Below are 22,482 nucleotides of genomic sequence, written 5' to 3' on the forward strand. Positions count from 1 at the left end.
AAGGGAGAGGAGGCTCCCCAAAGTCCTGACTGGCTTAGTGGGGAGCAGTTCCAGAGCATCGCCCGGTGACTCCGTGACAGGCTTCGAGACCCAGCATCTACCTGCCTCGTTGCTTTACTAACATGGCAACGAAGAGTCACAGATGTCAAGGCCAGAAGGGACATACCGACCCTTCGGCCTGGCTCCTGCAGGGCGCAAGCCACAGCACCTTCCCCAGCGTCGCCTGCCTCCAGCCCACAGCTGCTGGCTGAGCTAGCGCGGGTGCTTTACACACGATTTAACACAGAATCCACCTGGCCCCAGGTATGTCGTTTCCATGGGTTGTGTTGCTCACTCTTAAAAATGCCTGCTGCATTTTAAATCTGAATTTGTCTAGCTTCAGCTTCCAAGTGCTGGATTTCAAAGTGCCCTCTGTTCTCAGCAATCCTTCTCCAGGCAGGGATTTGTAGGCCAGGAGGAAGTCACCTCTTAACAGAAAGAGCAAGTTTCATACAAATTCCTGCAGCACCAGGGAGCCAGAGAGCCATTGTCCGAGACTGGCTCACCCTGCAGCAAGCCAGAGAGGTGTATCACCCAGCAGCAGTGTCAGGGGAGCAAGTCCCAGCTCCGCGAATTTAGCTTCTAGCTTACCCTGGAGCACGCCTGCAGCTGGCCCGCCAGGGGACAAAGCCTTGCCTGAGCAGGTTGTTCAGGAGGCAGCAACAGAGGGCCAGACTCCACTCCTGGGTGTAGAGACAAGGAACTGCACTACGTGGATGGCGTTTCTCTGCAGTGGAACTGAGAGCTGAGCCAGCCATGGGAGAAGAAATCCCCTGGGCAGCACAAAAGCAAGTTTATTCCCTTGCCCAGGTTTTGGGAATTTCAGCGATCTAAGAGCATTATGTTCCCTCTCTCGGCAGCTCTCATGCCAAGCCGCCTCTCTCCTGAGCAGCTCCCCCAGCCTCCTCCCCTCTCTCCTAGCTGACCCCCATTACCTGGCCCTCCCACGCTCCTATCGCTCATTGCAGGCAACACCTCTGTGCAGCGGTCCCTGCTGACACAGGAGCCAGAAACCATTTCTGCACTCAGACTCGCCTCTCTCCACAGCTCCAGTGAGGCAGGGAGGTGCTGCAGATTGCAGGGCTCAGGTGAGAAGCAATCGGAGCCTGTCACCTCTAGGTCAGCAAGCTGCACCCCCCCAGGTGAGACTGACCTTGCTGCAGTCTGGCAGCTGGGCAGTGCCCTAGGAGTTCCGGTGCGAGCAGCCATGCCATGACTGGCTCTTGCTGGCCCTTGGCTGCCTGGGGGTCTCTGCAGGGCGGGCTGAGGCTCAGTGGCAGGTCAGCGCAGGGAATGTGGATGGGTTCTGTAGCACTATCGCCCAAGCCCAGCAGAGCCGGCTCAGCCCCCTTCATTTATCAAAGGCGTCAGTCCCAACGGAACATCCACAACCCGATCCACAAGGCTCCCCCAAGGGGATCTCCCTGCCCAGCCACCACCTGCCCCGCAGGGCAGCCTGAGACAACAAAACCCAGCACCTGCTCTGCAGGGCAGACAGGTCGGGGAAGGGAGGGGCTGTACCGCCTTGTTCACACACTCAGACTGTACCAGTTTCTAGTTAAATCAGTGCAAAGCCCCTTGCTGACACTCTAGATTCAGTTCCAGATGGGCTTATTTCAGTTTAACTTAGACCTGTTCCTAGCCAAGCTATATCCACATAGCCTGAGACATGTATACAGGAGCTAAGAGCATCCGCATGGCCCTTGGCACTGGCTGGACTAAATCAATTTTAAATCTCACTTCCAGGTAAACCAGTGTGACTCTGCACATAGACCAGCTCTGCTCTGGGACTCACTCCCGCCTCAGCCTCTCTCATTTAAACCCAGAGTCTCCCATTCAGGAGTAGTTTGGATCCGGGAGTGCCAGGGCGAGGCGACACCCTACGGGAAATGACTGACAGGATCCCCGGGCAGCGAGTGTTGCCGTCAGTCTCCTGAGCCTCCCACTCAGTCAGCTGCTGCCTTCCTGACTGTGCTCATGTCACTAGCCCGTTCTGCTGCCCGGGTGGGAATCCCAACAAAGCCTCCATGGGCTCCAGTTCCCTCTGAAGCTCCAGGCTGCACAGACATTGGAGCACTGAGTGTGCCCCATGCTCTCGGCCCTGCAGGGACCAGTCACACCCCGCACCCACCTGGACTTGCACTTAACACTGCAGGGCACGGGACAGGCTTGGCTGGCAGCAACGGCAGAGTAAATCCAGAGTAATTTAACAGACAGAGAGCGCAGTTTCTCTGGACTGACACCAGTGTAGAGAAGCAGAATCTGGCCCAGTGTCTCTGGATTCAGGATTACAGCACTGCAGACAAATTCCAGACCCTTCCTGGAATACCCTCCAACCCTCGGAGCTCCATGGTTACTGCTGGAACATACCAGCTCATAATGAGGACAGCAATTGCTACGAAATACACCCTACAGCAAGGGAGTGTTTGGTTCACACACACCTTCCTCCTTCATGTACCCCGCAGCACTTCGCTCGGCGAAGGATTAGACACAGGACATGCACCTTCTCTCTGCTCAGCTCGCCTGAGCTTACACACAGCTTGGGATACAAAAGCCAGCACAGAGACAGGGGAGTTAGCAGCAGGAGGAGCCATTCGGACCATCAAAGAGCAGCTGGGATAGCTGAAAAATCAGGATCCAGGCATAGTCACAGTTTCAAAAAACAACATTTCAGAGAGTCCTGGCAATTGCTATTTTCCCTACCAGGAAAGGGCTAAAACACACTCGTAAAGGAAACGGTTGGAACAAACAAACAAAATAAGAACAGGGAGGCCACAGCAGAAACAGGCCAAGGGCTAAGAGCTACCACACCACAAAAAGCAAGGGCGGAAAGGATTTCAAGCTGTCCCCGCCGCCCATTTGCATCTCTCCTGCAGCCCCCTTTGTCCAGACACTTGCACATTAGACCAGGAGCTGTTCAAGGCAGAGATGGTCCCTTTTCAGCTGTCTGCACAGCTCCACGCACACCAGCATGGACTATAAATAATCATACCATAAAAAAGACAGAGAGGGAACCGTGACATCTCTCACCATCCCAGACCCCGTGGGGGCCACCCCCATCTGTATCCCTCTGACGGGATTAAAACCCGGCACAGATTAAAATGAAAATGTTCACGTTTTACACTCATTACCTTCATTGTTTTTTCTTTTTATGTAATAGGAGCCTTTGAAGCAGGACAGCCCTTCCTCATGCTCCACCTCCGCAGAGCTGAGACCAAGAGAAATGCCAATCCATAATTAATTGGAAGGGTGCGTTATCAGCTGCCATGACATATGCCAATTTTGGGCACTGATCCACCGTTTCACACACTCCAAGCTGACAGCCCCAGCCTGGTTTTAACCCTTTACAATACATTTGTGAACGGACTCTTGGGACCAGCTCTCTGATGGGCACAGGAGCTTATTTTAAACCTGCAGGCTGTGCCAACAAAGCCTGTCCTGCAGAGCGGCTGAGACATCTGTCTAGGGGCTTGCCTGCCCCTCAGCCCCCTCACATTCAGTCATGGGCTCTACCCTCGCACACCCTGTGAGGCAGGAACTATTATCTCTGCTCACAGCTGGGAACTGAGACATAGGCTAGAGGAAGTGACTTGCCTGAGGGCTCGCAGGGAGCCTGGGCCCCAGCCCAGTGTCCCGTCCACTAGCCCACTCTTCCCACTCACACAAAGTCCAAACTAGTCAACCTGCTGAAGGAGATCACTGGGTCAGCAGCACCAAAGGAAACTGCTCCAAGCTACGGGCTGCGCCTGGAGATAGTCTAGGACTGTACTGTGTGACTGTGACGAACTGGGACTGTTCCTAATGTTTGCTCTGAATACTGTGTTGGTGCCTCAGTGTCCCCTAGGCAGTTCTTAAGTATCTTGGTGGTGGGATAAGGGTGTGTGATTGCTACAGAGGAAGGGGCCAGTGCCCCTAACTGCCGGGCACTCTGCCTCCTAGCAACTGATGGCCTGGGCCCCTCCTCTGCAAAGGTGCCAGCTGAAAGTGTTGGAGACAAAGGGATCAGGTGACCTCCTGGCCCGGGAAAGGAGCTGAGCAGAGAGGAGGGGCTGGAGGGGTGTTAGTCTGGAGCTACCTGGGGATAAGGAGTGAAGTGCAGACCTAGGGGTCTGGCTCACTGCCCCCCAGAATGGACCCGGCCGAGGGGTCTGGTTCGCTGTATCTACAAGCTCTGTTTTAGACCCTGTTCCTGTCATCGAATAAACCTCTGTTTTGCTGGCTGAGAGTCACGTCTGACTGCAAAGTGGGGGTGCAGAACCCTGTGGCTTCCCCAGGACCCCGCCTGGGTGGGCTCGCTGTGGGAAGCCCACGGAGGGGCAGAGGATGCTGAATGCTCCAAGGAGAGACCCAGGAGGTGAAGACGTGTGAGCTTCTTGCCCTGAACAAGTCTGCTCCAAGGGAGAGGAGGCTCCCCAAAGTCCTGACTGGCTTTGTGGGGAGCAGTTCCAGAGCATCGCCCGGGGACTCCGTGACAACTGGTGGCAGCGGAGGGAGATACTGCACCCCGTGGATGGCGCTTCCTGCAGTAAGTGACTGGGGAGCAGTAAAACAAAGGAGGGATAATGAGGACCAGGCGTGCTGAAGGCTGAGAGAGGAACGGTTTCAGGGGGCAGTTAACCTCTGGAAGTGTGTGACCAGCGAGAAGGACTGTTGGAGTAACAGGGTCCCCCTGAGGACTGCAGTGAGCAGTCTCAGGGGCGGAGGAGCTTGCTGCTCGACCCTGGGAGAGAGAAGGATTTTGCAGTAGCAGGGTTCCCCTGGGGATTGCAGGAGCAGTCCCAGGGGCAGAGGAGTCTGCAGCTCGACCCTGGCAAAGAGGTGGTGATCACGAGAAGGGCTGGCACACCAGGGGTTCTTCCTGGAAACCATGGGGGAGCCAAGAGCACACAGGCCTGTGAGTCCAGAGCCACTTGGGAACGGTGAAGTGATGGCCTATCACCATCTCCTTAAGAAGGACATTGTGATCCTGTGCACAAAGAGAGGGTTACGCATGGGGAAGTTCACCAAGGCACAGTTAATCGTGCAGTTGGAGGAGGAGGACCGCTCTGAGGAGCAGATTCCTGACCCAGATGGGGCTACAAGAGGATCTGGGAGCAGCTGGAGCAGCAGCCAGGCACTCCTGAGAGTCTGGTCCCCAACCAGACAAGGATCTTCACGATTGGGTTCCCCATCAGCGGATCGGAGACGGATGGGATTGGAGCAGAGCCTGAGAGAGCGAGAGGACCATGAGAGAGAGCAAGAGGCTGTGGAAAAGCTGCAGGAGAAGCAGCAGCAGCACGGACTGGTGATGGTGGAGTGGAGAGACATAGGGGGCTGCCCAGGGGTCAGTGGGGAAACACGCCTGCAGGGGCGAGACCCTGGGACAGAGGGAACTGTGGTGGTGCAGCCGCAGATGCTGAGGGACTGTGGGACCTGGGTGAAGGTCCCTGGGGTGAAGCCCCTCGCCCTGCCTATGGCCCGGATCCCTTTGCAGACGCAGGAGGGGTCGGACTGGCTGGTCATTGGGGTTCTCCAGGATATCGGCTGGGAGGCCCTGTTGGGGGGTGACTGTCTCCCCTTGGGACAGAATCCCGGCCCTGCTCCTGTAACTGCCGAGGGTTTGAATTTAAATCCAGGGAACCAATTGGCTGGGATGGAAATGGTCAGTGAAAATGCAAATGACCTTGCTGGCAGTGGGGAGGGGCTGCTGGACTCAGGATACCTGCCTACCTGTAACCAGCCCCCTGGGACTGAGGGGGAGGGAGAGATGCTCCCCGCCCCCCTGCACACCGGAGAGGGGGCTCACGCTGGCTCTGATGCTGAGACCAGAGCAGAGAGCTCGCTGCCTGCCCCCACTGGGACAGCCAGGGCAGCGCTGAGCACGGGGGGAGCTGAGACCCCAGCTGAGTGGGGGGACACCCAGGCAAGGCAGGTCAGCTGCCAACCAGGTTTTCCTGGTCCAGACGTGCTGCTGGGAAATGATTATACAGCAGGGAGGGAGCTACCAGGGACAAGGCTCAGGGAGGCTGTGACCCCAGGCCCAGCCAGTGAGAGGGAGCAGGTCCCACTCCCTGCCCCAGCAGCTGAATCCCAGACCGAGCTGCAGAGAGATCCCTCCTTGGAGAAGCTGAGGGAACTTGCTGGCCACAGCGCTGCAAACCCCCTTGGGGAAGGCTGCAGGGACAGAGTCCTGCGGGAGAAGGGATTCCTGTCCCGGGAATGGACTCCCCAAGAGGAAGTAGAATTGAGGGGAATCAGGAGGCAGCTGGTGGTGCCCCAGGAATCCACAGGGTTCTTCCCTCTCAAGCTGCTGGATGGGAGGAGAGTGAGGGGACCCCTGGACCGGAAAGGGGAGGATTGGGAGGAGAAGGGGAAAGACCCCCTGGTGGATCTCTTCCCTGAGGTGGGAGCCAATCTCCCCATCAGGTGTTCCCCATTCAGAGTCACTGGGAAAGCAACCCAGATCCTGGAGAGAGAGGTCAAGGATATGCTGGCTTTAGATGGGATCCAGCCGTTTTACAGCCCATGGGCCTCATACATGGGACTGATCCCCAAGGGAGACAGGATGGTCTCATTTTATGGGGGCTATCAGAAGCTTAAAGCCATCACAGTGTCCGATGCCGACCCCATGCCTAGGCCTGGGGAGATTCTAGACAAGCAGAGGGGGATGGAGAACTTGGCCCTGGCAGACACTGATAACATGTGCATCTTTAGCCAGACCTGGGAGGAACAGGTGTCCCAGGGGAAGAGGGGGCTGGGCTGCCTCAAGGAGGTGGGACTAAGGGTAAAAGCTGGAAAGTATAAGATGGGGATGGCAGAGGTGTTGTGTCTGGGCCACAAGGTGGGGAGCGGCTGCCCAAGCCCAGAGCTGGCCAAGGCCAAGATGGGGGCTCTTAACCAAGAGAGCCCGAATTGCAGCCCAGAGTGCTGGGAGAAGACCCTGTCCCAGTTTAAACCCCAGGAGTATTGGGGTGGCAAAAGGGTACAGGCCGCATAAACCTTCCCACATGCGGCCTGCAAGTGCCATCAAGCACACTCAAGCAAAGAGAGGGCACAAAACTGGGCGGTCCTGGTGTAACTCACACCAAGGAATTGGAGAGATGCTGGGGCATCCATGGGAACGTTGGTGGGTTCGAACTTCCCCAGGTCACTGGCTGGAGTGACCTGGCTCAGTTCGGTCTCGAAGGGGGGAGAGATGTGACGAACTGGGACTGTTCCTAATGTTTGCTCTGAATACTGTGTTGGTGCCTCAGTGTCCCCTAGGCAGTTCTTAAGTATCTGGCAGAGCAAAGGGCCAGTGCACCTAATGCCTGGCACTCTGTATCCTAGCAACTGATGGCCTGGGCCCCTCCTCTGCAAAGGTGCCAACTGCGGGTGTTGGAGACAAAGGCATCAGGTGACCTCCTGGCCCGGGAAAGGAGCTGAGCAGAGAGGAGGGGCTGGAGGGGTTGGTTAGTCTGGAGCTACCTGGGGATAAGGAGTGAAGTGCAGACCTAGGGGTCTGGCTCACTGCCCCCCAGAATGGACCCGGCCGAGGGGTCTGGTTCGCTGTATCTACAAGCTCTGTTTTAGACCCTGTTCCTGTCATCGAATAAACCTCTGTTTTGCTGGCTGAGAGTCACGTCTGACTGCAAAGTGGGGGTGCAGAACCCTGTGGCTTCCCCAGGACCCCGCCTGGGTGGGCTCGCTGTGGGAAGCCCACGGAGGGGCAGAGGATGCTGAATGCTCCAAGGAGAGACCCAGGAGGTGAAGACGTGTGAGCTTCTTGCCCTGAACAAGTCTGCTCCAAGGGAGAAGAGGCTCCCCAAAGTCCTGACTGGCTTTGTGGGGAACAGTTCCAGAGCATCGCCCGGGGACTCCGTGACAGTGACTCATCCGCCCTCGAACCCCCCCGCCTCTTGAGACAGCCAACTTGCCTTCAAGCCAGGCTGTTGCCCAGAATCTATTGGCATCTGGTGTTTACATTTGGTGTGGAAGTTGGATGGAGACAAGGGGATGATTGTGATGTAGAATTTGTAATTGCGCTGTTAAAAGATTTCTCCCCCCACAAGAATGGTCCCGAGAACCCAGCCACCCAGAATAGCCAAACCGCCCCGAGAACCACAGCCCGGGGACAAACCAACCCACCACAAGAAAATTCACAACTGTTTAAAAAGCACAAACTCTTCCTCGAGCAGAGGTTTTACCCTCAAAAATGAGACGCAGAGGCGCCCAGGTACCACAATGCCGGACAGGAGGTTGGACGGACAGATAGAACATTTGTATAAAGAGACGCAAGCCACGTATACAAGCTCCCTTGTAACGTATGACCACACTCCTCGCCCTCCTCCTAGCCGCTAGAACTCCGGCTCCTGCTCCCGGCTAATCTTCTGCTCCTCTTGGCTGCAATACAAATCAAATCGGGGAAAAACACGAACTAGGTTCTCCAGCATTTTCGGCCTGGCTTGATTCTACTGCAGCATTACGGGGACTTGCTGTGCATCTGGGCACCTACCCAGCATTCAGGGCTGCGGTGTCTGAGCAACGCTGCCTCTGTTTCCTTGCACCAAGTCTGTATCAGCCCTTGTGGCACGGGGGTTATTCCAGCCAGAGCAGTGGTAAGAATCAGCCTGCTCTCAGGCAGGGGAGACAGGAGTCAAGCCCAGAGTCTGAGCCCTGCACAGGGTGGGGACCAGCATGGACTGACCCCCAGGACATCCGCAGGCCTGAAACTCGCCTGGGAAGAGAATCCGGGCTGGGGGATCAACCCTCCGCCAACTGCTCATGGCGTTTCCAAGGTAAACGAGTTAATGGGAGCTCAGTCGCTGACCAATGGCAAAGCGCCAGATCAAGTCATCTGGTGCCATAGTAACGGCTGCCTCAGAAACCCTTTTCAGGGTGCTTGGCACAGGCCACCCTGTCTCTTGTCCTTTTCTCTCACACACAAAGCGGAGGAAACAATCTTCCAGCCACCTCCCCTCCCCTCTCCCCCGCACCTGGACGGGGGCAGAGCCCGGCCTGTGCTGAGAAATGGCCTGACGCATTTTCTCTTGGTCCCCGGGGGAGCCCCTAACAACAGGGGCCAGCGCTGTGCTCTGAGCGAGGCAGCCTGCTCCTTCGCAGGCCTCTGGAGACGCCCCTTGTCAGGACCTGTGCCCAGCGTGCCCCTCCAACGCAGGCCAGAGCAGCCATGGGCGCCGCTGGGCACTGAGTGGCAGGAATCCACCTGCCAAGGGCCCGTTTGGACACTTCGGGGAATGCTCTCCAGGGCGCGGTGCGGGGGGAGAGCCAGCTCAGGCTAGTCAGCCACCCTGCCCCAGCATCCCACCACCAACACGGGAGTCAGGCAAATAACGCACCCCCCCATGGCTGGTCTGCCCCAGCACCTCTCCTGTGCCGGCACAGCGCCCCCAGAGCCCCAGCCCCTTCTGCGGCTCCCAGCTGTGTCCCATCCCGTCGTCCCCCCACCCCCACACTTCGATCATACAAGTGCCTTTTTCTTTCTGAAAGGCTGTGCAGTCCCTGCCTCAGATCCAGATGCATCCCAACGCGCTAATTGGTGACTGAAGGTTACTGCTGCCGTTGCATTCATTGTTTTATTAGCAGCTGCCTCCTTGCTTTCATCTTCCCTCCACCATCTCCCACCTCCCCCTGGCCAGACACACTTCACAGGCCAACAAAGCGAGAACCTGCCGGTCTGGGGATGGAAAGGGTGAAGAGATAATTAAGGGCACTCAGTTCTCCTGGGGCCAGCACGCCCTCCCCGTCTGCAGGTCTCCCACACGGGAAGAACAGCAGTGCGGCTGCGTCCCCCAGTCCTTCAGCACCCCTGGAACGAGGCTGAATGTGCAGGCGGAGGGGCTAGATAGTGGCCCAGGCCAGCACCCAGAAAGCACTAGGCATCCCTCACTTCCCCTCTGCGCACACACAGAGCAGAAGTGGAAAAAGGAACCGTGGCAGATGTAGGTCACACCCCGGCTGCCCAGCGTCCACCCAAAAGGGGCCCTGAGAACATCCCCCCCAAGAGAGGTTCCAGCTCTGTCCTGCCGCAGCTCTTGGCAAGCGCTGAATGCACAGCCAGCTGTCTCCGTAGAGCACATGCTGCCTTCTCTGCCGGTCCCGGCCCAGCAAGAACCAAGGGGCAAAGGCACCCCAGAAAGATTCACACAACCGCACGTGTGCGAAATTCCATTCTTAATCCTCAGAGCTCAGGCCCAGCCTGCGCGGGCTCCCGATGATACTGTTCACACAGGACCAGCCACTCACAAGTCATGCAACCCAGAGACACACTGCACCAACAAACCCCCATCCTGGGAAAGCAAGCGCACGATGGACACTTCCTGGATTCCGAGACAAGCCTGCCACTGAGCCGGAGAAAGCACTTCCAGCACTGCCAGCCCGCAGCATCCAGCAGTAGCGTCTCCTCCAGCTCGCGCCCCACGCAAAAGGGCTCCACCCTATACACCAGGATATACACACGCATAGAAATGCTCTCCAGGCACAATCAGAGCTCCCGTCACTACTGGGGAAAGTGTCCCTACCAAACTGTTCCATGAAACCGCATGTCTGACACCTGGCTGTGCACCTCAATACCTCAACCCTCTCCTGCCAGTTCCTCCACTGCCACACTTCTCTAAGGCCCAAAGAAACACCAGCTTCCAACACAGCGGCCTTGCTAGCCAACCAGAACATGTCACACCTGGAAACCAGCTCCTAGAATGTCAGCTGGAATTCAGCATGGCGGCACAAATTGAAAACCAGCAGCCCGACCTTCAGGAGCAAGTCTAGCTCTGATGCAATCAAACAGCAGCTCAGCTTTCCCGTCCACGCAGCCCTGACGCGTCACACAGCACACGCAGCTCCACCAGAATCAGCAAGGTGTTGCACACAAAGCTGGGCTTCGCTGCTGGCCTCGGTTTGCATTTGGTATCTCCAAGCTACAGATAATTCCCCCCCGCTTAGGGCTCCCCGGAATGGTTCCTCTCTCACAGACAGCAGGGTAAATCCGAAGTAGCTCTGTCCAAGTCGATGAGGTTACACCAGTATAAGCGAGTTTAGAATCAAGCCCACACGGAGATCCAAATGAAAGACATGCAAAGGTATGGGAGAAGCCAGAGCTCACAGCCTCGCTTCATGTTTGAAAATGTCACATTTCAAGGTCTCTGGGCCTCCAGCTGGACAGGGCCCTGGGGCGTTTGCATTCCTTTACATTTCACATTAGCACAGACAAACCTGCCTGTCACAATACTAACATTGCTCAGCCAGCCCGGATATTAAGCAGTTTGTTAGCCACTGTTCTTCTCTTTAATAACATTTAACAGCCTTTAAAGATGCTGACCCTTCAGATCTTCCACGGCTGATTTCTTTTCATACTGCAGACGTCGGATAATGAATTTACGTCACTCCAATTAAACATATTTCCTCGCATCCCAGTTAGTTCCCCTTCTCATAAAACCCCAGCTAACTCCAGTGCAGCAGCTGAGAACTCTGGATCTAACCCCTAGAACTCTGCTGCTTTCCCACAGGGAGAGCTCGCGGCACCGACACACCCAGCCAAGGCCCCCTCACTGTCTGAGCCGTCCAAGGGCAGAGGATGGAATCTGAGCGATAAGAAAGGTACTCACAGTCGCAACAGGGCCTGGTTGTTCTGGAACAGAAGCTCTGGCAGCGTGTGCAGCTGGTTCCGATTCAGCCGTCTGGGGAAATGGAGAGAAAGGGTTACAGGGAGTCACATTTTCCAGGAGGAAGGCAAATGATCCCAGCCCAGCAAGGACCCCCAATGCCCAGCTCTGAACACCGGGGAGAGAGGACTGCTAGGGGGTGGGACGGGAAATGGAAGGAGCCGGCAGCTGGGAAGATCAATGTTTGCTATATGGGCCAACACAGGGTCTCTCATAGACATTACAGAGTAACTACAGCGTTGCTGGGCCAAACTCGGGGCGTTCCTCACATTCTCTCCACTGAGAACCACCTGTCTCCTTAGCAGGTAGCCTTCTTAGTCCATAGCTAGCCGAGGGGTGTGTGGGACACCCTGCCCAGGAGCCTCTAGGCACTAAGAGATCTTTGACAATGGGCCCCAGAAGTTGGACTCCTAAGTCCACCTTTAGGTACCTAAGTATGTGGCCTGAGTTTCAGCAGCTTGCACTGAAATCATCGTCGGCACAGCCAGGCCTGAGCTTTGGTGCGGTGCAGCCCAAGGCAAGCGATCTCCTGCCAGCTCTAGAGATCCCGGCAAAGGGCAGTTAAATTCAGTCTGTCGCTCAGCATCTGCTCGGCTCCTTCTTCAACAAAGCCCCAGACCCACATGCTCTGTACGTCCTACCCACCAGCGCTCACCCCTACCCTCTGCTGCGGCTTTCCTCCCTGCTGCAGGAGTTCCAGCCCCCACCCCCCCTTGCTGAGACGTGCTGGCAGCACTCCGCGGCTGAGCGGGGGCCTCGTCCATGCACAGAAGTCGCCCTGGTTTAACGGAACTGGTTTAGAAACTGACTTTGTTTCCTTGCATGGACACTGGTTTCAGTCTGAGAGCAGCAGCCACACAAGAGCATTGCAGTGATGTGTTTAAAGCAGACCATGGTGATCGGTCCATTGGTTCTCAATCCACGGCCCAATCAGCTGCAGCCCAAGTGACAACCTCAGGGCCATACAGGCAGGATATCTGTTGTGTGGATGCGGCCCATGTAACACAGAGCACTGCACAGGTTGAGAATCACTGACCTAGTCTGACCCTCTGGATAGTGGCGTCCAGAGATGCAGTCGTTTGTCCCTCCAGATGTATGGTCGGGACACCATTTGATCCGATATTCTGGCTCAGGTTTGTTTGTTTTTTTTTGCTTCGGCAGCGCTCCGGACCTGCCCCCCCCCCCCCCCCGTGTCCTAATATTTTGTTCATGTAATCTGGTCACCCTAATAACTGCTAACACAGGTGCTGGGATTAGGGGTTCAGGGGGCTGCTGCAATCCCTGGCTTGAAGTGGTTTCCACTATATACAGGCTTTACAGTCTGATTCAATGGCTCTCAGCACCCCACTGTACACATTGTTCCAGCCCCTGACTCCTGACCAGACACATATTGTTCAGAAAAATATCCCAGCTTGATTTAAAAATGGCCAGTGATGGAGATTCCACCACAGCCCTTGGTAAACTGCTCTGATGGTTAATTATTCTCCCTGGTAAAAATTTACACCTTATTCAGTGCAACGATGTGTGCAGCCCAGGCTCAGAGCTGAGGCGGTGCTCGGGAGCGGGGCCCATGTACACAGACAATGTCAGCTGCAGCTTTGCCTGATAACCCGCTGCTCAGTCCGTTTGCCCCATCAGCTTGAACGAGTCAGGTTTTCAGTTTGCAGAGTCTCTTTATTTAGCATTAGCATCGCTTTATTTTAAAGGTAGCCATCCTGCAGCAAAAAAACTTCAGGACCAGACTTCAAAGAGAAACTGCTGAGCTTCAGTTCATCTGCAAATTTGACACCATCAGTTCAGGATTAAACAAAGACTGTGAATGGCTTGCCAACTACAAAACCAGTTTCTCCTCCCTTGATGTTCACACCTCAACTGCTAGAAAACGGCCTCATTCTCCCTGATTGAACTAACCTCGTTATCTCTAGCCTGATTCTTGTCTGCATATTTATACCTGCCCCTAGAAATTTCCACTACATGCATCCGATGAAGTGGGTATTCATGCACAAAAGCTCATGCTCCAAAACGTCTGTTAGTCTATAAGGTGCCACAGGCCTCTTTGCTGTCTTTATTTAGCAACGACTGAACTAGAACAGGTATCGCCCTTGTTCGCAGTGCTTTACATACACAATATTGGTATTGGTTGTATCTTATTTCCTCCACCATTAAATGCAGACACCTCTGGGGCAGGACAAGCAGCTGTTTAAAAAGCACACGGCAACATTACATTGCAGTTTAGGACAGAAAGTGAAGGAGACTGCCTCTGACTGAAACTGCAGGGGGCTTTAAAGAGGCAAAATATAATGGCACAACTTGTACTTTGGACAGGACACCCCTACTCCTGTGACGGCCCTGTGGGATCTTTAATGGTCACAATTTCAGTTCTCTCTCTCACCTGAAAGGTGGAGCACCTCCTTTAGCACAGCACCTCTAGCACTCCACTGGGATACTGGGTTCAGCCCTCAATCAGGTCTGCACTGTGAAACAAGAGCCCGGCTACAAGTCTCAGAGCCCAGATCAGCTGACTTAGGCTCACATTACAGGGCTAAAAATAGAAGTGCTGATGTTCCCACTCGGGCTGGGGCCAGGGCTCTGGAACCCGAAAGGGGGAGGTCTCAGAGCCCGAGGTGCAGCCCAAGCAGGAAGGTCCACATGGTTCTTTTTAGCCCTGTAGTGAGCTGACCCAGGCTCTGAGTCTGAGCCATGCTGCCGCGGGGTTTTCTTTCTTTCTTTTTTTTTTTTTTTGCTGTGCAGGCAGATGCCAAGAGGGGACAGCCTCCCCACTGAGCCACATGCCCCCCTCTGCAGCCCGGCACCCTGCGGGAACACGAGTCAGTTCTGATTTGAGATGAATGTCCGCTCCTGAGTCATCAACACGCGTGTGTCCCTTGGAGGCTGCCCAGTCCAGCCCCGTGCAGGTCTGACTCTGCTTCCTGGGAGAAAGCAGGTGGGGTCACAGCTCAAGGTGGTGTGTGCACAGGCAGCACTTCTGCTGCCAAGATCTACCTGCTCATGCAGGTTTTGCACTGCACTGAAGGAGCTGCTAAGCGAGGTCCCAGCTGTGCTTATGGCTGCTTTGCACACAGACACGTTAAGCACATTGCTGAGGAGTTACTTGGATCCACGAGGGAAAAGGAGCAGATTGGGATGCGTCTGAGTGCAAACGGCAGACAGCTCCGCGGCTGGGGTATAAAAAGATTTGTCCTCCAGACATCTGTCTGTGTTAGCGAGAGAGCAGGGCCCGTCCCCCAGCACAGCGCCCCGCCCAGACACTGCCATGCCCTGCCCTCAAACAGGGTCTGACCTCAACCACTCCCACAGGAGTCCTGCCCCGCAGATTATCCTGCTGGCACCTGAATTGTACTGGAGAGCAGGGATGGACAAAGGTCTGCTCCAGACCCACATCCCATTCTCTTTATCCCCTCCCATCCCCACAAGGGTCTTTGCTCAGGCTGCTCCTGGATCAGCCAGAGAGAGCTCACTTCAGAGCAGTCAGGTGCTCGCTCTTCTCCACGGCAGAGTAGTGGGCTGCACCCAAATCCCCCCCACGCGATAGCACAGCCACTGGCCCCCCCAGAAGCTCGCGGGACCACCGACCCTTCTGCTGTCTGCAGCAATGGCAGCCATTCCCCTCTCCCCCTCCCTATCCCGCAGCGCTCAGGCACTCACAGCCGCTCTAGCTCCTTCAGGTCATCAAACACTCCCCGCTCCACCATGTTGATCTGGTTTTCCATCAGCTGCCTGGAAAAGGGAGGCAGAGAGAACGGGTCAGAGTCGAGACGCACTGGGGCAGTGTACTCACTCGCCGGGAATCCACAGGAAGCCCTCACACCGCAGCCTGGGGACCTGCCCGGGTACTGACTGGGCAGGGCATGCTCATTCCAGGGGTGCAAGGGCCCATGTCAGGGGCGGCTGAGGTCTTGCCACACTCCCTTGGAGCAGGGGCCACCTTCATAAGGATCCCAGCCACCCCCATCAGCGTCATCGCTGGGAGCTAGCCAGGGAAAGGGCTGCTTTGTTCAGACATCTACCGGCTCCCCAGCTAGGCGACTCGCAGTCACCCTCCAGCACCCGCCATGGTGCCAGGCTCCCAGGTCTCTGAGCTGGGAGCCCCCAGCCCACAGGTGTCACATGGCTTCTCCTTGGCGCCACTGAGGAGCTCCCGGCTAAGAGCTCGAGCCTGGCTCCCAGCAGCATCCATTTCCATCACCCACTTTCCACGCCCGTGGAGGGCACGCAGGCCTTGCCGGCAGGGAGCCAGCTGGAGGGCGAGACCCAAGTCCCTCTGGGATACTGGGTTCACCAGGCAGCAGACCCAGCCCCCTCCTTGAGGGGGAGGGGGCCCGGTCAGTCAGGTGGAGCAGGACCCTCAGGCACATGCTCCCTGTTTCTTGTCCCCCTCGTCCCCTCCTTTCATCCCAGCCCCCTTTACCTTCAGAGGAGTCGCCCCCCTCCCAGCCCAAGTCACCAAGGAGGCCAATGGCTCCTGACCCCCCCTTTCAACCATGTTTCCCACCGCAGGGGCCCTATGGTGAGCCCGGGTTCCCCTCCCCCGCGTGCCCCAGTTCTCTCTTAGCCAAGGCAGAGTCCCATCTGGGTCAGCCCTGGCCCAGGCAGGCCTCTCCCCGGAGGCAGGCCTGGCAGCACCACTGCCCCCATCAGACACTGCTGCAGAGGGGGCGAGCGCTCAGGGCAGGGAACTCACAGGACGCGCAGCTGCTTCAGCCCCGAGAAGTCGTTCCTGTTGATCCGGGTGATGTTGTTCCCATTCAGCTCCCTGAGGAGAGAAGAAGGGATGGTCAGTGAACAGGGGCACATGTCAGGCGGGGTCAGAGCCCTGGGCTCTTGCAGCCAGTGCTCAGGGAGGGCTGAGCTCCCACAGAGGCAGGCAGGTGCCAGACGACAGCTAGATTGAACAGGGCTTCTCCATGGACCTGGAAACAGGCAGCTGGCCCACACTCCTGGCTTGGACACCAGCCAGCACCAGCTGCTGGCTAAGAAGGTGCGAGGACCCCTGCAGGGAAAGATTTCCCCAAATGGCCAGTTGTTAATGGCCAGCTAATGCCCCAAAAGCAGGAAGGTTTACAGCCCTTCTCAACACCCTGGCTGTTAGTCTGGCTTTGCATGTCCCCACTGTGACGGGCAGGACCCCTTGGGAAGCCACCTGATGAGCTGAGATACCACTGAGTCTACCTGTTCTGCCAGCCTGGGCCCTCTTCACCTGTCCTGCTGAGCCAGGCTCTTCAAACTTCCTGTAACCCACACAGGCAGGGCCACCCCCAGCCGCAGATCAGCTCTGGGTAGACTCAGCTTCAGGGACTGGCTCCAGCACTCAGATGTCCCCCTCCCTGGGAGTGCATACCCAAAGACAGAGTATGAAATTCATCCCCTCCCTCAATGTGGAGAGAGGTGTGTGCACACTGCTTGCCCCTCCCCCCGGTTAGAAATTACAGAAACTGGGTTTAATAATAAATAAAACAAATTTTATTCATATAAAAGGCAGATTTTAAGTGATAAAAGGGGTAACAAACAGAACAAAGCCGATTACTAAGCAAGTGAAATCAAACATGCAAACTAAGCTAGTTTCACTAAAGAAATCAGTTACCAATAGTATTTCTCACCCTAGACCAGGGGTTCTCAAACTGGGGGTCGGGACCCCTCAGGGGGCCATGAGGTTATTACATGGGGGGTCACGAGCTGTCAGCCCCCACCCCAAACCCCGCTTCGCTGCCAGCATTTATAATGGTGTTAAATATATTTTAAAGTGTTTTCATTTTTGGGGGGAGAGGTCGCACTCAGAAGCTGCTGTGTGAAGGGGTCACCAGGACAAACGATGAGAATCACTGCCCTAGATAGTGTTGCAGGCAGGTTGCGAAGTTTCTGTGGTTCAGCATCCCAGTTCTATTCCTGTTTAGACTAGACGTCTGTCTCCAGCTGGACTCTCCCTTCCCTTCAGTTTTAATTCTTGGGCAGCCAGGCCATGGAGAGGAGGAGGAGACCCGTTTGCCTTCCTCCCCACCCTTCAACAGGGTTTACATAAGGCGGGAATCCTTTGTTTCCCAAACCTGACACCCCCACTTCCCTTCCAGTGGAAAGTTACAAGTCCTCCCAGGTAATGTTCTAGTATCAGGTGACAAGACCACCTGACTCTGTAGGATCACAGCATCCATGAGGCAGGGGCAGTATGGAGCGTCACCAGGAAGGCCAAGCTTTTCACAGGCCATTGTCCTCGCTGATGGGCCATCCACCCTGTCTGGCTTTTCCATGGTTGTACCTGAAGTGTTGGCAGGGGGCATCACCCAAAGTAGCATAGTTGAAATACAGGCACAGAGTCAATATCCCTAACTTAAGATACAGACATGATACCAGCACACAGATTGGATAATCGCATTCAGTAAATCAGAACCTTTCCAGTGATATCTCACATGAGCCATCTTGCACAAAGGTATATCTCAGTTATGTCATATTCATATCATAAGCGTATTTTCCTAAGGAATGTGGACTGTAACATCACACCCATTATCCATGACAATGGCCAGCGCTTGGCTCTTGGCCTCAGTGAGATCTTGTAGCAGCAAGTTCCACAGGCCCCTTGTGGGCTGTGTGTAAAAGCATTGCCACATATTCGCTTTTAACTGTCCCCCTTCAATGACATTGAATGCAGGGTGGGCAGGAGCAGGGCAGCTCCCTGCACACACACCCCCCAGACACTGCTCTTCGAGTGGGAGCAGTTAACGTCGCTGCCACAAAAGCAATGAACGGCTCAGGAACAGCGACAGCTGCCTGCTGTATGTGCAACAAAGCCCTGGGATGCCGTCCCCTTGCGCCGATGCAGCAAATATCAAGCGTCTGCCGAGACCCAAACACACAGAGCCATGGAGGTTTCTGAATTTTAAATTAGCAGGGAGGCCCCCCACTGTGACTATCCGCAGCTGAGAGCCAGGTTTATACCACGGCACAAAACCCGAGTCACGTCACACCTTGTTCTCAGCCTCCCCCAGCTCTCCAGGAACAAGCCTCTCTAGGGAGAGCCGCCTGGACCTCTGGGACGGCTGCACTGGAGGCTGGCAGCCACTGCCTTTGAGTGAATGGAAGCCTTTCCCTTCCCCCATACACACTGCGGTCTTTGGGAGCCCAGGGCTACCACCCCCCCAGGCCCAGTCCACGGCCCTAGGTTTGTTTTCAGTGGTATCAAAGCAGCTTGCAGAAACGTCTGTTTGGAAAATAAACTGCGTTTAAAGTTTCCCACACAGGAGACACTAACACAAACTCCATTGTTTCTTCCGGAGTCAAGTTTCACCCACAAAAGACGTGGGGCTCAGAGCCAGTCAGAACTCCGAGGGGAGCTGCAAGCTTGGCTTGCCAGGGGCTCAGCCGCTCTCCCTGAAGTCCGGAGGCTGTGCTGATTCATCCCCAGGTGTCAAGAGGGTGTGGGAACAAGGGGCAGCAACAGACAAACACCCACCCAGCTTGGCTCTGGCTGAGACACACACAGCGCAGAGAAGGGGGTGTTCGTACTCAGCACCGCCCGGAGAGCAGCACCTGTGAGTAGAACCAGGGGGCTTCACAGACAAAATCATCTTTGCTAGGCCCAAAATCGGACCCCCAGTGAGCTGCTACAGTCTGGTGGGAAAGGCCTTCTGCATGCAAATTATTTCTCATTAGCCACTGCACCAATTAATACGGCCACCATTTTGGTGTGACTGACACAAACCCCCGCCCAGAGAAGGAAGTGCCAGACAGGCCCTGCCACGCTATCACTGTGGGCAGAGGGAAGCGTCCCTACCCTGAGAGCCCAGTCCCCCAGCAGGAGCGGTAGGTAGGCAGGCGCTTACAGCCAGGACTGGGCCCTTTGTCTTGGGAGCTGGTTAATCAGCCCACTGGGGATTAGGAGGACAGGGAGGGCTGGCTGGTTCCCAGTGCAGAGATGGCCCCTTTGTGGCTGCCGCGGAGAAGCCAGGCCAACCTCCCATGATCCCTGCGGGGTCAGTGTCTCCCCGGCAGCGAGGGCACTCCTGGGTAACACTACACGAACTCCAGCTCCCCTGGCACCGGGCTGCTCCCACCTCCCTGCTAGTCAAAGAGCCACACCTGCCCCGCTGCTATCAATGACCTAGCTAGCAAGCAGGGCAGAGCCCTCCCCAGTTACAGGTCCTCCCTCGTGCACTACAACTCGCCTGGGGGTTCCCCACAAGACCCAGCTACATCTGCCCCATCCTGTTACTCCTGGGCCTGGAGGGCAGGACACAGCTCCCTCGCATGGCCCATCCCCCAGGCTACCAAAGGGGGTCAAAGTGCCTTGTCTCCCGGCTAGTCCTGGCCTTTGGGGCCTCATCCAGAGCAAAGGAGCAAACGGAGCCCCAGGCGCCGATCTCCCTGAGACCCCTGTGGGGCATCACCCTGCAACCCCTGCACTCGAAGGCTCTGCCCCGCCTGGCTGGTAGAACAGCTGCAGGGCGCCCCAACCCAGCCACATCAAGCATATGGGGACGCACACAACTTGGCTGTGCAGGGCGCCAATGGGCCCAGGAACTCCTGATCAGCAGCACTGAGGTGTACTGGGGTCATGGAGCCACAGCAGGGGGGGGCCCTCAGAAATCCCAGCCCCCCGTCCTGCCAGCCTGCAGCAGCCTCTCTCAGGGGATGTCTCCCTAGCAGCAAGCACTGAGCTGAGCGGGGAAACGCGCTGGGCTCGTGCTGCGTCGCTTAGGAACAGCCGTGTGGCTGCTGCAGCTCAGGCTGGCTCTCAGGCTCTGAAGCTGGGGAGGGAAGCTTAGAGCCCGAGTGTCAGCCTGAGCCACAGCTCAAAAGCGCCGTCTACACGGCTGCTGGGCAGCGTGGCCACACCCTGAACGTACCCGGAGCAGTGAGCATGCAGGGCAGCCAGCAAAGTGCCTCCTTCCCAACTCAGACACAAAGAACCGCTCCGCTAAGTCCCCACTTGCTGATTGCTGAGAGCTGGGGGGCCTGGGGCCAGGGCTGGGCTAGAGGGGCCCTGGTGTCGGGGCAGGGAGGCCTGGGGCCAGAGCCTTCAGCGCAGGGTCTGGGCTGCCAGGTCTGTGCATCCACATTGGGGGCAGCACATCAGGCACTTTCAATTTGGGGCGATGTGGGAAGAGTGCACCCTCAGACCGGGCCAGCGCAGCGGGGTCCCTAGCAGGGGGCCTGTGCACCCCCAGACCATCCAGCGCAGCAGGGTCCGTAGCAGGAGGCCTGTGCATCCCGGGACCGTCCAGCGCAGCGGGGTCCCTAGCAGGGGGCCTGTGCACCCTGGGACCGTCCAGCACAGCGGGGTCCCTAGCAGGGGGCCTGCGCCCTTGGACCGGGCCAGCGCAGCGGGGTCCCTAGCAGGGGGCCTGTGCACCCTGGGACCGTCCAGCACAGCGGGGTCCCTAGCAGGGGGCCTGCGCCCTTGGACCGGGCCAGCGCAGCGGGGTCCCTAGCAGGGGGCCTGTGCACCCTCGGACCGGGCCAGCGCAGCGGGGTCCCTAGCAGGGGGCCTGTGCACCCTCGGACCGGGCCAGCGCAGCAGGGTCCCTAGCAGGGGGCTTGCGCCCTTGGACCAGGCCAGCGCAGCAAGGTCCCTAGCAGGGGGCCTGTGCACCCTCGGACCATCCAGCGCAGCGGGGTCCCTCCCGCGGGGCCTGCACCCTGGGACCGGGCCAGTGCAGCGAGGTCCCTCCCGCGGGGCCTGTGCACCCTCGCACTGGCCAGCGCAGCAGGGTCTCTACCGCGGGGCCTGTGCACCCTCGGACCGGGCCAGCGCAGCGGGGTCTCTACCACGGGGCCTGTGCACCCTCGCACCGGCCAGCACAGCGGGGTCCCTACCTCGGGGCCTGCGCCCTTGGACCGGGCCAGCGCAGCGGGGTCCCTACCACATGGGGCCCGCATGCTGTCAGACCAGGCCAGCTCAGTGGGGCCCGCACGCTCTTGGACTGGGCCAGCACAGAGTGGGATCTGGCCTCTCCTTTACAGAGGGGAATGGAGACTAGATCCATTGCCTGTTGTTTCCCCCACTGGGAGCTGGCAGAGGCTCCTTTGCAGCCGTTTCGATGGCACACACCTTTGGCAGCGCCAGGCCCTGCCCTTGGGATCCCTACACAGCGTGGGACCCAAGGGAGGGCCGAGGTCAGAGGCAGGCTGGCCTCCAGCACCTCAGCAGCATGTACAGACACTGAAGCTGCGTAGCCTGTGGTGGTGACATTGTGTTGCTGAAATGGCTGATAATGGCTAATGAGTTCCAACTCGACTGGTATAGTCTCATAATTACACAGCTCAAAATCCCATTCAGCTGCTGAGATTGCCTGGCTCCTTCCATTATGGAGCCGTGTGCGCCCAAGTGCGAGGGGGGCTGGGGGGTAGGTTACTAGGACACTGATGAATGCCTCGGTGGGAATGAATAGACACTCCCGGCCCTGCTGATTAAACTGAAACCCAGCAGCTCATCCAGCTCCCAGCAGGCCAAGCCTGGGCACCAGGCAGGCAGAGAAATTTGGATTCCTGACCCTCCCGGAATAAGGGCCCGATCCTGCCAGGAGGGGAGTAACTCCAGAGGCGCTGAGCGCACAGAGGCTGCTCATCCCCTGGCAAGACAGGGACCTTGCGGCAATTCAGCAAGGCTGAGCCCAGGGCATGGTGCACAGAGATGGGTAAACAGAGTTCACAGCTACCTAACTCTAATGCCCCAAGCTGACCCAGGGCTAAAGGAAGGAAACACACACGCACGCACACACACACACTATAGGCAGAGCTTTATGTGAGTGCCGATTTTCCAAAGTGCTCTAAAATGCACCCACGGATGCAGATT

General features: G+C 57.0%; 1 protein-coding gene across 1 annotated transcript in view; it reads right to left on the reverse strand.

Annotated features, from left to right (window-relative positions):
• The window catches only part of SLIT1 (slit guidance ligand 1), a 148,073-nt gene extending 131,625 nt beyond the window's left edge, over window positions 1–16,448 (reverse strand). The window contains exons 1-3 of the mRNA XM_075073044.1: window positions 16,381–16,448; window positions 15,345–15,416; window positions 11,622–11,693 (exon numbers count right to left, since the gene is read on the reverse strand). Coding sequence (XP_074929145.1) covers window positions 11,622–11,693; window positions 15,345–15,409 — 137 coding nt within the window. The 5' untranslated portion in view covers window positions 15,410–15,416; window positions 16,381–16,448. The remainder of the gene's footprint in view (window positions 1–11,621; window positions 11,694–15,344; window positions 15,417–16,380) is intronic.
• Window positions 16,449–22,482: the final 6,034 nt, after the last annotated feature.

This window comes from Chelonoidis abingdonii, chromosome 16 (genome assembly GCF_003597395.2).
Source record: "Chelonoidis abingdonii isolate Lonesome George chromosome 16, CheloAbing_2.0, whole genome shotgun sequence".
NCBI classification, from domain to species: Eukaryota; Metazoa; Chordata; order Testudines; family Testudinidae; genus Chelonoidis; species Chelonoidis abingdonii.